This window comes from Aquarana catesbeiana, linkage group LG09 (assembly GCF_042186555.1).
Source record: "Aquarana catesbeiana isolate 2022-GZ linkage group LG09, ASM4218655v1, whole genome shotgun sequence".
Lineage (NCBI taxonomy): Eukaryota > Metazoa > Chordata > Amphibia > Anura > Ranidae > Aquarana > Aquarana catesbeiana.
The window spans coordinates 225940962-225956092 of record NC_133332.1 but is presented as its reverse complement, the minus strand read 5'-3'; the positions used below and the strand labels follow the sequence as shown (position 1 = coordinate 225956092).

Below are 15131 nucleotides of genomic sequence, written 5' to 3'. Positions count from 1 at the left end.
CGCTTCCCATAGTGCACTTAACACAGTGCACTTAAGGACTTTTTTTTTTTTAAGGGCCATGTTTAAAAATGTATTTTTTTTTTTTACTGCCGGGGGGGGGGGGGGGGGGGTTTGGATGACAGTGGAATTGTGTCTTTAGGGATAATCCCCATGATTTTTTCTTCAATTTTTACCTGGTGATCATGTAAATAACACACTTCCTGTCCTTGGGTGAGAACGCTCACAGAACTGAAATCTCAAACAATGTTATCAGCTTTCTCAGTTATCTTCTGTACAAAGCAACAGCCCTTCTATAATATTTTCCTAAGCGCGGACTTCTAATTTAGTATCTCTATGTAATAGAGACCAGAAGAGGAGGAGGTGTTCTTAGTCTAAATCAGGAGAGCAGCCTGGGGTGACAGCACTGCTCTCCCAAAGATACAGTGCAGTAAGTTAGCATTGTCATCCAAAATCTGTGTTATTTGCATGATAACCAATTGTAAAATCGAGGAAAAACTCTGAAAAATAAGAAAACAAATGCAGCTGCAATATGTTACAATTTTGTGTTTGCCTTTATATATACTTAAATCATTTAGAATACTCTTTAGGATTATGTAAAAACAACATGACTAAAAATAAAACAAATCCCCAAAGTAGATATCTGCCACATTAACAAGACACAAGGGGGAAGAAAAAACATTTAAAAGAGAATGCTACGGTACCAATAATGTACCACTAACTCACTTCTCGGACTTATGCCAAATGTTATATTGTGGAGCAGCTCCATAAATATCATAGTTTATTATCTCTCTCTTAGAAAATAACTTTGTGATTGTGTTGCAAACATTTTATGTTCTTTTTTTAAAGGTAAGTGACCTCTCCAGTATGAGCCTCTGTTGGCCTTTAAAACATCACTTCCCTCAAAAAATGTGGATGCTGCAGGGTTGAACTGACTTCCTAAAAATCTCACAACTTTGCTATTAGACATCCCTTTTGAATTACGTGAAAAACAAAGCTCAATTTATGTTTAAAATTTGCATACATGAGTGTGTGTGTGTGTGTATATATATATATATTTATTATGCACTATATTACCAAAAGTATTGGGACACCTGCCTACATGCACATGAACTTTAATGGTATCCCAGTCTTATGCTGGCCATACACTATATGAAAAATCGGCCGAACACATTTTCGAAAAACGAACGTTCGACCGTGACCGCAAACGTTCGTGCCATCATGTACTGGCCGATAAATCGTTCAGTGGACATAAATAAATAATTTTTTGTTCGTTTTTTTACATATACCTAGTGCAGACAGTTTGGACGGGAAACACATTAACCTTGCAATTTATCGTACGTTCGGCAGAAATTTTCCAAATTTGCCGTTCGTTTTTTTTTCCACAAAAACGTCACAAACGATTATCGATTTGTGCCCATTAACTTGCCAAAAAACGAACGAAGTGTCTATATGAACGATTTTTCGGCCGATTTTTCGTATAGTGTATGGCCAGCATTAGTCTGTAGGGTTCAATACTGAGTTGGCCCACCCTTTGCAGCTATAACAACTCCAACTCTTCTGGGAAAACTGTCCACAAGGTTTAGGAGTGTGTCTATGGGAATGTCTGACCATTCTTCCAGAAGCGCATTTGTGAGGTTAGGCACTTGTGTTGGACGAGAAGGCCTGGCTTGCAGTCTCCGCTCTCATTCATTCCAAATGTGTTCTATTGGGTTGACTGTCCAGTCAAGTTCCTCTGCCCCAAACTCATACATATATGTCTCTATGGACCTTGCTTTGTGCACTGGTGCGCAATCATGTTGGAACAGGATGGGAGCATCCTCAAACTGTTCCCACAGCATGAAATTGTCCAAAATGTCTTGGTGTGCTGACGCCTTAAGAGTTCACTTGGAACTAAGGGGCCAAACCCAAGCCCTGAAAAACAACCCCACACCATAATCCCCCTCCACCAAATGATTTGGACCAGTGCACAAACAAGATCCATAAAGACATGAATGAGAGTTTGGGGTGGAGGAACTTGACTGGCCTGCACAGAGTCCTGATCTCAACCCGATAGAACACCTTTGGGGTGAATTCGAGCAGAGACTGCAAGCCAGGCCTTCTTGTCCAACATCAGTGCCTGACCTCACAAATGCACTTCTGGAAGAATGGTCAAACATTCCCATAGACACACTCCTAAACCTTGTGGACAGCCTTCCCAGAAGGGTTGAAGCTGTTATAGCTGCAAAGGGTGGGCCAATACAATACTGAACCCTACGGACTAAAGCCTGATTCACACCTATGCATTTTTAGTGCTTTTTGCATTTTGCAGATTTGCACTACAGAACGTGTTCCATAGGAAACTATGTAGAATGGACTGCTGTGCAAATCTGCAAAATGCAAAAAGCACTGAAAATGCATAGGTGTGAATCAGGCCTTAGATTCGGATGCCATTAAGATTCAAGTGCGCGTAAAGGCAGGTGTCTCAATACTTTTGACAATATAGAGTGTGTATGTGTATATATATATATATATATATATATATATATACATCTATATATATACACATATATATATATATATATATATATATATATATATATATATATATATATATATATATATATATATATATATATATATACATATACATATATATATATATGGGCTACACAGCTTATTTTGCACTTTCATGTTTGCATCTCAGTTTTTTAACTTCAACCTGCTCCTGAAAATGCCTTACTACTTATCACAGATGTCTGCTTAAACCTTGAGATCCATCAGCTGCCGTGGGTTTCTTTCTTTTCTTTTGAATTGCAATATAAAAGTACAACTTCCCTTTAAAGCATTAAATAAATCAAAAAATGACCCTTCAGTTTAAATTTGGCCTTTCTGTAGTTTTACAAGCCTGCATGAATGGATTCCTGATATATAAAATATACAGCAACAATACCACTATTAAAAAGAAAGGAAAAACATTACCTTTTTATCTTTAAAAAGCAGTTGTAATCCAGTGACTATGCCTAAAGCCAAATACACACAATGAAAATATCAGACAAATTCTTTTTTTTAATTTTTTTTGCATGCTAGTCTCCTTATCGAAAATAAAGAGGTTACAAAATGTACAAAAATTCTCGTACGACAGAATACAACTTCAGAAGTGATGTAATGTTTTGTATTGTATTGTATTCTTTCGTTTCCGTGCAGGCGTGGTCTTGCTCTTCCGATTTCTTTTTCAGACTAATACTATACTGATTAAACGAAAATCGTACTACAAAAAATTTCCTGTTTGTCCCTTCGGATAATTTCAGATGAACTGCCATGATCAGCTCTCAAAAGCTGTAACGAACGATCAGATTATCATACGATCACTTTGAAAGCAGTATTTTTCGTCTGCTTTTCTGATCATGTGTACTAGGCATATGGCTAGAGCCAGTTATGGATTGCAGGAAAAAAATAGCTTGATTCGCCCATAAACACAGTCAGTGTTGATCAGGGAATTCCTCCTGCGGAGCTATTGTGTTCTCCTGGTGTGGGAGGGGGGGTGCAGGGAGCCGCTACGCCCAGGAGAACACACACTGATTATTGCTAGCAGCTATAGTCGCTTCCAATAGTCGCATTACAGATCTGATGGGTTGTACCCAGCTTGGGTAAAATCAGCCTGCCCATACATGCTTTAAATTTCGGCTGGTCCCTGCTGAACCACACAAGATTTGAACTATGTATGGCTGGCTTAAGATGATGGCATCAGTCTTATGCAGGCAGGGGGAAGAATTTTCTCAGTCTCCCCTCTCCCAGTGATCACTCAGACCGTACATTGTAACACACGGGGAGGAATTATTCTGTGTGAGACATTTAGAAACACAGCCTAGAACTGCACATGCACCAGGATTACATCATCTCAGTCCAAGATTTAAGGTACCCCATTGTCTAGGGCTGACATAAAATGCATTGTTTGAGAAGGAAATCTGAGCTCCTACAAGCTTTTGTGCCTAACCACTGGGTAGTGAACCCTCCTATTACATTTAACTACCAACAGTTAGACACATTTCTTCATAGTTTTCTGCAGTGGCCAACCATTTAATTTGTCTTTGGGGCTGCTGCACAAAACAAAATAAAAAAGAATTCCCGCTGCCAAAGTGCATGTGACCCACTCAATCTGAGAGGTCAGTGATTGGGTGAATTGGTTGACCGCTAGCTGGGGAGAAAAGGAGAGAAAGTACTTTTTTAGTTCACTTCACAAGCACTTTTACCGTATGTAAAAGAAATAATTTGATGCATGGTAGATACTTGATTCTTTTGTACATTCATTCACTGAAATTTATTTGATCTATTTGTATAGCTTGCACTATTGTGTACTTTGTGTCATTGTATGTGTTTTGAGACTGTACCTATGGATTAAATAGCTTTTTGTTTTCGTGAAATCCAGCACTGTGTACCTTAAACCAGTGGTCTCCAAACTGCGGCCCTGGGGCCGAATCTGGTCCTTATGGTATTATTTCATTCACAGATACCAACAATAGGGCACAATTCCCCCCCACTGACACCAATGAGGGTGCACAATTCCTCCCAATGACACCAACGATGGGACACAATTCCTACCACTGACACCAATGATAGGACACAATTCCTTCCACTGACACCAACGATGGGGCATTATTTCTTCGTAATCATGTCGGGACCTTTTCTACTCCCACTGGCCACAGTCAGGCCCCCCTAAAGTTCAAAGGACAGTAAACTGGCCCTTTGTTTAGAAAGTCTGGAGACCCCTGCCTTAAACGATACTATTGTGAACATAAGACACTTAGCACTTTTTGGATTTGACACTTAGTATGCACACATTTAATTCTTTGAATTCTGTGTCATGCATTCACTATGCCCTCTGAGTATGCATTGCTGTGCCCTACAGCCTCCTGAGGGGAGGAGTTTCAGGGTGAGGAGTCAGTACAGGAATCACTGCTTGCAAGCCTTAAGGTACCATGGGATATATAGTGCTTAGAAATGTAAAGAAAACAGCAGGGGAGAAACTGCAAAGCATGCAGGGAATCCAGGAAGTTGTGGAAAGGGACGGCCAGCAGACAAGTATTACTCACAACATGAAAGGGGATTTTAAAAGAGAAGTATGGCTTTTGAAAAAAATAAAGATTTATATTCACCTAGGTGGGTGCAGCATTGATCCAAGGCTGTATCTGTCCCTCATTGGCTCTCCAGTAAGAACTGAGTGATCAAACTTTGCTGATCGCTCAGTTCTCCCCTTTGCTCTGGGCAGAGAGCCGTGACTGTCAGTCACCGCTGTCTGTTCTGCCACTCTAGTGCTGGGCTGTAGAGGGGGTGGGAGTGGCTGGCTCAGCCTCTCAGCGGCTAGCTGAGAGGCTGAGCCAGGTGCTGGTCTGGGCTATTGGGTGTATGGTCAGGATCTTTTCAGAGCCTAGATCAACTGTGTGATGTCAGCCAACCGTGGGCTTTAGCCCACTGTCGGCTGAAAATGGGTCACAGGAGTGCAGAACGAACGTACTCCTGTGATCCCCAGAAGTATAGCCAAAATAGCTTTGACTATACTTACATTGGATTGTCAAAAATAACTATTGTTTGCATTGCTATTGCAATGCTGATGTTATATTATGAATATGTTTATGCTGTGACTATAGATCTCCTTCAAGAAGAAGAGCTGACTTATACACCAATAGCTATTCAAGGGAGTAGGCTTGTCCTTGACTTCACTTCACAAAATGTTATATCTGCATATCTGAGCACTCTGTATCTTTGGGGTCCTGATTAACTTAGGAGCACATTGCAAGGTTGAATTCAGCTCCACAAGGGTCTGCTTTTTACTAAATTTGCAGATTTGCTTTTTTTCCTATTTTAAGAGAATACAAAAGATATAACAATTGATATGGTTCCTTCACTGTATGAGATCACACAGAATTTGTGTTAAACCAGAAATAGTAAGATAAAAGGACATTGTTTGGGGTGACCCCCAAGCCTTTCTCCAAGATATAAAGATATTAAAAAAGCAAAGGGGGGGGGTACTGAATTATACATTAATATGGAATGCCCCAGGCTTTCTGTGAACTATGGGGCATAGCCCCATAAGGATTGGTAAGGCAAAGTACTTACATGTTATGCTTCCAATCTTAAAGCTAATCTGTAGGCCTCAACAGTTTAGAGATACGCCTGGCATATCCTGTATGCAATTGTAGAAGAGGGCCTGTACCTCAAGGGGAGTAAAACCGCACCACTTATCACCCAAGAGTAAACTTTCTTCCCAAATTAGCCGTATCATCTCTGAAGTGAAAAGAAGAAGAGAAGAAGCCAGGAACCAGTTGTAGTAAAGATGGAGAAGGAATAAAGAAGAGAGGGAGGGGGTAGAAAGGGGGGGGGGAATATATAAGGTAAGACCTCGCACTCTGAATCCCACCGGACTGGTACCGTCTTAATCAGGCATAGACCTAGGATCCCCAGTCAGGTACCTGATCCACGGTTACCACACTTTCTCTAACACCTTCATTCTATCGTTCAAGATCACTGATATATGCTCATTAATCATAAGCCAGGAAAGTTTACACTTGAGCTGATCGAATGGCAAGGCCGCCGACTTCCAGAACTTGGCAATAGTCATTTTTGCTGATATGAATATAAAGGCGATAAGTCGCCTCTGAGATTTCGGGGCTGTCTCCACCTTGCAGCCCAGTAAAGCTTGTCTCTGAGATTTGGCGAGGATTTACTTTTTTTTTAAATATAAAATTATATATATATATATATATATATATATATATATATATATATATATATATATATATATATATAAAGGTTTATCCTAAATTTCTTTCTACACTCCGATGTGTTTTATGATACCATCACATAAAGAGAACTCTGAAGAAAATATTCAGACACGAAAAACAAATGACTGGCCCAGCAAATGCATGGTGATAGGATAGTTCCATTAATGAAGAGCAAGGAGCACTTCCTGGGTGATCAGAAATTTTGGAATGTGATAATCAGCATATCAGAAACTTGTATATGATAAATGTTCATCCCATGCACTGCACAATAGCCACAGGTGGTGCATTCCTTATATATGAGAAAATCCTTTAATAAAATAAAATTATGCAAGCATGTCTGGTTACTAAGCTTTTTTGTCCATTGGTTTAGTGAACAGCCAAAGTTCCTTAATGTGGTTGTAAACCTCAGACATGAAATATTAACAAAGCATATAGTATGTACTGATTTCAATTAAGAGCACTAAGTGTCACTTTTGTCTGCTGCTTCGTTCCTCTGCTATCAGCACAAATCACTTCTGACAAGTTAAAGGGTAACCTATAAAAGCTTACCTGGTCGCTACTGTCTGACCTGTGTGCATTTCTTCTACCTAAACAAGAGCTGTTGTGTGGCTAAAGCACTTCCATTTAGAGAAGAAACTGGCCCAGGAGACTTCCGCCTGCAGGGAGCACATGTGCACTGCCGGCAGGGGCGCTTCTGCTTTCGCTTGTGCTGTGAATATTCCATATTCCATATATTCGGTAATACAAAGCAGATCTCAGGTCTGACAGGGGGAAGGGATGGATTCTGTGTTCCTGCAAAACAGGGACTAGAATCTATCTCTTCCCTTAGTGAAAGCAGCACTTACAGTACACAAAAACACTGGCTAGGCACATAGTTAACCCTTTGATCACCCTAGATGTTTAACCCCCTTCCAGTCTAGTGTACAGTGACCACTGTATTAGTGTCATTGGTTCCCACAAAGTGTCAAATATGTCAGTTAGTGTCCAATTGTCCACCGCAATATCGCAGTCCTGCTATACGTCGCTGATGGCCGCCATTACTAGTATAAAAAAATGTAAAAACTAAATTTCATAAATATATTCCATAGTTTCTGGACGCTATAACGTCCGCATAAACCAATCAATATGCGCTTATTGGGATTGTTTACGAAGAACATGTGGCAGAATACATATTGGCCTAAATTTATTGTAGCAATAACTCTTGGTGGAGCTGCTGGTTTAAGCGGGCTGTTACCTTCACTCTCGATATCTCTGTTTCACCGGCACCGGGTCTAGGGTTCCGTTGAGTTTACCTCTGGACGATATAGGCACCAACACTTGAATAGGTTTTTCAATGCTTTAATGAACCAGGTAACAAAGGAAATAGCAGGAAAGAGGCAAGAGGAAAGCTGCAGGGAAGCTCAAATACCTTTCTTTAGGATTCTGTAGAATGACCTTTAGAATTAAATACTGTAATTGGATGCGATCCCCTTGTGGGACACGATCTTTGCCCACCTGGATAGGCCTCTCTCACTTGCCTAGCAGCCAGTACCTAGCACGAACAAAAGTCTCTTCCACAGACTTACTTGGAATAAAACCCGTACGATCCTCTGCCACAGGATGTATTGGTTTGCGGTGAATGTCAGACACAGTACTTGAACCTTTACGCCAACCCGGCAGTACTATGCAGTAAGATTATTTCAGGATACGTCCTCCAACCGAGTCTGGGGCGACCCACGCGCCGCAGCGACGCGACCTCCGGAACGGAGGGCCGTGAGGTGGTACTCTAACGCATATCTGTCGGCCAGGAGGGCCAGCAGGTGGCTGAATACGAACCCCTAAACATGGCGTCTGTCCCATAAATACCCTCTCCCAGAATGCAACTTGGAGGACCACCTCCACTGAGTTGTCTCCAGGACAGAGGAGCACCCATACGCTTTGACACGTTGCTCTTCCAACACCAGCCAATGGTAAGAGCGACACCCACCGGCACAATGTGGAACCAAACGCAACTCAGCCAAGCTGGAACAGAGGCAAATCTAACTTCCTCTAACAAGCAACCCACTAAATTTACCTATCAGATGGTAGATCAAAAATCTACCAGCGCTATATAATGAAGACATTTTTTATTTTTTATTTTTTATTTATTGAATGTATGCTATATCAGAAAGTAAAAAATATTGTTTTTTTTTTTTTTAAATTGTCAATCTTTTTTTGTTTATAACGCAAAAATTAAAAAACGCAGAGGTGATCAAATACCACCAAAAGAAAGCTCTATGTGAGGAAAAAAAAAGGACATCAATTTTATTTTGGTACAGTGTTGCAAGACCGTGCAATTGTCAGTTAAATTAACGCAGTATGGCCTGGTCATGAAGGGGGGTAAATCTTCTGGAGGTCAACTGGTTAATGGTGCCACAATACTAGACTGTATGAATATACTTTTGTTATGAAACACTAAGCAGCCCTTTAGGCTACACATTCTATTGCTACACGTTTTAATATTGAAAAGGTAATACATAACAAAAGTAAAATAAAAAAAAATCCCCTAAAAGACCATTGTGTAGCAGAGGTGGGAGCATGGGGGGTTGAATAAATAGTATTCTGAAAACAAATTTGTGGAAGTGGAAGTTCTAATGAATGAGGAATAGCTATATGCTTTCAAGTTAGTAATAGTGATTTGCATGCACTAAGAATGGATTATTGGTAATGTCAAATACACAATACATTTTTTGGTATTTTCAGCTGTGAATTTCCAATGAACAGAATCAATGAGTCTAGGGTCACAGAGTTTTTCCTCCTGGGCCTGTCCCATAGTCAAGACCAGAAAATGCCATTATTTGCTCTTTTCTTCCTAATGTATCTAGTAACACTCTTGGGTAATGCTCTCATAGTAGCTGTGATTGTCAGTAGCCAGGAGCTGCACAACCCGATGTATTTCTTTTTAGGAAATCTTTCTTTTGTTGACATTTGTTTTAGCTCAGTAACGGCTCCTCTTATGTTGAACAATCTTTTCTGGGATCGGAAATCCATTTCCTTTGAAGGATGTATAAGCCAGTTATTCTTTCTGTTTTGTACAGCGAGCATGGAGTGTTTTGTCCTGGCAATTATGGCTTATGACCGTCTGGTGGCCATCAACAACCCTCTACGCTACTTATCCATCATGCACAGGACAATGTGTTTGGCTCTGATAGTCTTTTCGTGGACATTTACATCTTTACATTCTCTGTTACATATCTCTATTGTTTCTTCAATGAAGTTTTGTGGTCCAAACAAAATCCATGAGTATTTTTGTGACCTTCCTCCCTTGCTGGCCCTCTCCTGCTCTGACACATCACAGTATGACCTTTTGGTGTTCACCGAAGGCTCATTTGTAACCATGAGTCCCTTTGTGTTTGTAGTTATCTCTTATGCTCGGATTCTCAATGCCATCTTGAAAATTCAGTCTTCCATAGGAAAGTACCAAGCATTCTCCACATGTTCCTCCCACCTCACTTCTGTTGGACTTTTCTTTGGAACCATCTTCTTTACCTATTTCCGTCCATCTTCCTCAGATTCATTGGAGGAAAATAGATCAGTAACAGTGGTGTACTCAGTTCTTACTCCTCTACTCAATCCTTTTATATATAGTTTGAGGAACCAGCAAATTAAGGTTGCTGTGAATAAGATCTATCATCGGATGTTAAGGACAGATGTGAAAGATATATGTAAAAAAAAAATCCTATAGTTACAGTATGCACTACAAATGAGGTTTGGGTTCTTCACTACCATGGTTTCAGGGGAATCTTGCAGGTTCTAGATTTGCAGTCAATCTGAATTTATGTGCAGATTTGCCCAGGAAAATATTTGAAAACCATAATACGCTGCATGACCTTAGACTTTGCCCAGCAGGATTAGAAGAGCCATGGGGAGGGGCATAGAGTAGCCATAGTGTCAGTTTTTTTGGAAGCAAGCTGATGAATTAAACAAGGAGAGATAAAGGTCAGTTTAAAAACTGTACTTCTGATTGCTAGCTTTTTGGGTAATCAATCCCTTTGCTGGTTATTTTGCTAATTATTGGGGAATTTTTTGCCTTTCATTTTATTTTGATAATTTTGTGTGTTATTTTTTAGTTTTAGTTGTTTTAGGTTAAACTGTGTTTGTCTGTTATATATATATATATATATATATATATATACTGTAAATATTTTATTATATCTTTTCGTGTGGTAACGACCCCAAACACACCTCAAAGACGACCAATGCCTTGCTAAAGAAGCTGAGGGTAAAGATGATGGACTGGCCAAGCATGTCTCCAGACCTAAACCCTATTGAGCATCTGTGGGGCATCCTCAAATGGAAGGTGGAGGAGCGCAAGGTCTCTAACATCCACCAGCCCCGTGATGTCATCATGGAGCAGTGGAAGAGGACTCCAGTGGCAACCTGTGAAGCTCTGGTGATCTCCATTCCCAAGAGGGATAAGGCAGTGCTGGAAAATAATGGTGACCTGACTTTTGTTCACAGCACATTGTTGCATAGTTTAAAAAAAAAGTGCAAAAACAGTGTATACCCAAACCTGCCATTCTGTTCTATTCCCCATAGATAAATTACAACTAAGGTATAATTTATAAAAATGATACCACCTGCCCTCTTTTCCTCTCCTCTTTCCCTCTTTTCATTTTCTCACTTCTTCTACATTTACTCTGGTCTGGTAATACTAGGATATCCGGCCCTAGGGCAACCTACTGCACAACTTGATACCAGTCCAGAATCCCAAATACCCTGTTGAATGTGTTTGATTTTGTGTTCATTCTTTTTGTTTTATTTGACTGATATTATGTGTAATTGTATTGTCCTCCTGCCTGGGCAAACCCGTGCCTGTTGGTACTTGAAAATTATATAAAAATCATTGCAGAGAAAAAACTGATAAAATCCCTGCGCTTGGTGTACCAAAGCAAAATCAAAACAGCAGCACACCAATATCCTGCATACCAGCCTATAAACAGATGGTCTACATTTCTCTTCATTCCCCTCTGTGTCTGCTTCATCCAGGGCAGGCATATTTGGATCTGACAGAAGTAGAGAAATGAAAGCAGAAGAAGCGTAGGGTTGGCGAGGCTTGGTACGTGATGTGATCCTGCATGCCTGTGGGACTCGTGGCAGTGCTGTTTCTCTGTTCATTGCCGGCCTTTCATCTACGTGGGAGTCTTTTTTTTTTTTAATAAATATAATCTTGTTTTGAAAATACTATGTGATTTGCCCTTCTGTTCCTTTTACACTATGTGTAAGTTTGATGTGGAGTGCTGCAGAACCAGGGAATAGGAAGATATTATAGCTGTGTGACAGGCAGGCGCATTAGATCTTCGTTCTCTGAGATCAAAATACCTAGTAAGGAGCTTCTGAACACTGGTGGGACACTATACTCCTTTCACAAGAGTATTTCACATGATCTGATTACATGATTAAAGGCTGGTACACATGTTCAGAAAATCGGAAGTAAAATTTAATCCGATGAACGATCTGCCGATTTTCTGATTGTTAGTATGGTGCTTTCGACAGGCAATTACAAATTTTCGGACGTCAAAAACTGTGAACACAAGGTCCGATTTTCGTTCAATTAGTACAGTTTTCAGGCCCCAAAAAATTGTAAGAGCAAGACTACGCATGCTCAGAAACGAAGGAACACATACAAAACTATTCAACACATTACATCACTTCTGACGTTGAATTCTGTCGTACGAGAATTTTCGTTTGGTGAGTAACCTCTTCACTTTTGATATCGGACTAGCAGCATAAAAAAAACGGACGAAAATTCGTCCGATAATCTAATTGTGTGTACCCAGCTTTACTCTTCAATGGGGACTCACTTTTTATTTTTTTGGAATTTTTTTTTGCAGATTTTTTTATTTGCAGACATTGTTTATATGCACAGCATTCATTCATGGATATGATATTCTGTTATGTGATATCTGCATGATTTCTTCTGTCACCTTGGATGTTTGCAATGATTTATTTGATTTAAAGTGCACCTATTTTTATTTAACTGTCAGGCATACACCAGTTAGGCCTTTTATTCCTAATTAAAACAGTCTTGTTGTTGGCCAATTTTAACATGCTTTATCCCCTACAGTATCTTAATTCTTGTAGTAAAAACACAGCCTGCAATCTCTCTAGTAAATTTTGGCCTAGCCTTGCTCACTAAATTGTCCACTGATGCCCAGTTTTACAGTAGCCTATCATCTGCAGTCTCTTAATTCTTGTTAAAAAAAAAAAAAAAAAGCACCTGCCTGTACTCTTTGTCGCTAGTACATTTTGTCTTATTACCACCTTTGAAATTGTCCCGTTACTAGCTAGTTTTGCACTGCTGTAGTATCTGGGGTCTCTAAATTCCTAAAGAGAACTTGATTTTGCATCAACGAGAACAGATACAGATGCCAAATAAAAGCCTTTTGTTTCTAAATATGTGCTGCTAATGTACATTGTCACTGAGACTGTCCATGAAAATCATACTATTCTGTAACACCATGCACAGCTTTAAGGCAACCCCCAATCATGTTCTTTAAAGTATTTGTGTATTTTCAATGTTGCCCTCAAAGCAGCATGAGGACCTTCTCCCTCCTAAATTATATATATATACAGTATACTGTATATATTTTTCTTTTTCTCCATCGGTTCAATTTCCCTATGGCAGTGGCCAGCTTCCCACTTCTTTTGCCTAATAAGTCTTAAAAAATAACCAGAATTTAATGAGGTTCACACCCATAGAATTCAATATGCTTCACCTTTGAAGTTCAAGTTTGCCGGCTTTCAAACAGGATTCATATCTTTTGTTTTATCCTGAGTTACATCACCAATCTCGTCTCCAAATATCACCCAAACCTTCCTCTCTGCTCTTTCCAAGATCTCCGGCTCTCTAGCTCCCTTTGCTCATCTTCAGAACTTCTCCAGAGCCTCTCCCATCCTCTGGAACTCACTACCCCAATCTGTCCGGCTATCTCCTACTCTGTCTACTTTTGGGTGAACCCTGAAACCTCATCTCTTCAGCGAGGCCTATCCTGCCTTCAGCTAACAACCGAATCTTCTACTTCTCCCATCATTTCACCCCTCACAGTTAATACCTTTTGTTTCACCAGGCCCTCCCTATTGGATTGTAAGCTCGCAGGTGCAGGGCACTCCTAACCCTCTTGGATTGACGCTGTATTGTCTCCCTTTATATTGTAAAGCACTGCACAAATTGTTGCCGCTATATAAATCCTGTATAATAATAATTTCAGAGTCCAGGAGAAACTCTCCCTTCATCAGGGCTTTAGTCAAAATAAGAACTTTAAATTAACTCAAAATAGGGCTTTCCTGTAAGAATGTATGTAGGGAAGCGAATTGCTAGACTAGGAGAGTTACTAGCCAGCAGCATCTGTGTAAACAGCCAAGCTAAAATAAGATAGGGTTGTTGGGCAATGAGGTGTCTTTAGGTAGTGTGTTACCAGTGGCGGCCCGTCCCTAGAGGGCGTACGGGTGCCGCCTCCCCTATCCATGCGTCCAGCCCCCTGATATACATATTAGGGCACCAGACTATGGATTCCATTGCGGGGTGGGTGTTTTTTTTTAAGCACCTCATTAGAGCTAGTGGCTCTAATAGGCTTCAAAAAAGCATGGGCTCATAGCGCAGAGATTTGCACGAGCCCACCCAATTGTGTGATGACAGCGAATGAATTTTCCCTATTTTCACACAAAAGTTCCTCCCCGCCAATCAGGAGGCAGTTTGTGAGACCTGATTCCTGATTGGCCAAAGCGTCAGGTGATCCTATTGGATGCCTAGCACTTAGTCGGAAGAGAGAGGAAACACACTGCGGAGGAAGCCGCTGTAAGAGCGGACATTGGAGTCGCTGCCTGCACCCCGCCGCCCACAAGGACCGCATTGGAGGACACCACAGCCAGCCACATAGATTGGGTAAGTGTCGGCCCAACGGTCGCCCGGGGGGTGGTAGTGCCACACTGCTGGGTGGTGGTAGTAGTGCCACACCCTTGGCTGCCTGGGGGGTGGTTGTTTGCCACCCCCCCAAAAGAAAAACCCACCAGCTGCCACTGTGTGTTACCATGGTGGTACACCATATTTGTGGCCCAGTCTCAGTTATATCCAGTGACAAAAATACTTCCTGAAAAGGGATTTGAAAATATTGGTATTTAGTTACTTTGACCCAATGTATCAAGAATACCTTACATCTGTACAACACACCTTTCATTCCAACTGGCCCTTGAAAAGCAGGTTATTATAATTGAAGATTTTCAAAGTCTACTAATCAAGTTAATTAAAATAAAAGAAGAACTCAAGCAACACTGCTATCCCAACTGAGTGGGTATCTGGTGCAGGATCAACTCACATGAGGATAGTTTAGGAAAATATCTGGTTGTCTATGGGCA

The 15131-nt window shown here is 40.6% G+C and overlaps 1 protein-coding gene across 1 annotated transcript; it reads left to right on the top strand.

The window, feature by feature from the left end:
• Positions 1-9492: 9492 nt before the first annotated feature.
• Positions 9493-10461, top strand: LOC141108999 (olfactory receptor 1f45-like). The gene has a single exon (XM_073600957.1). It carries the CDS (start codon positions 9493-9495, stop codon positions 10459-10461), a length of 969 nt encoding a protein of 322 aa, XP_073457058.1.
• The last annotated feature ends 4670 nt before the right edge of the window (positions 10462-15131 follow it).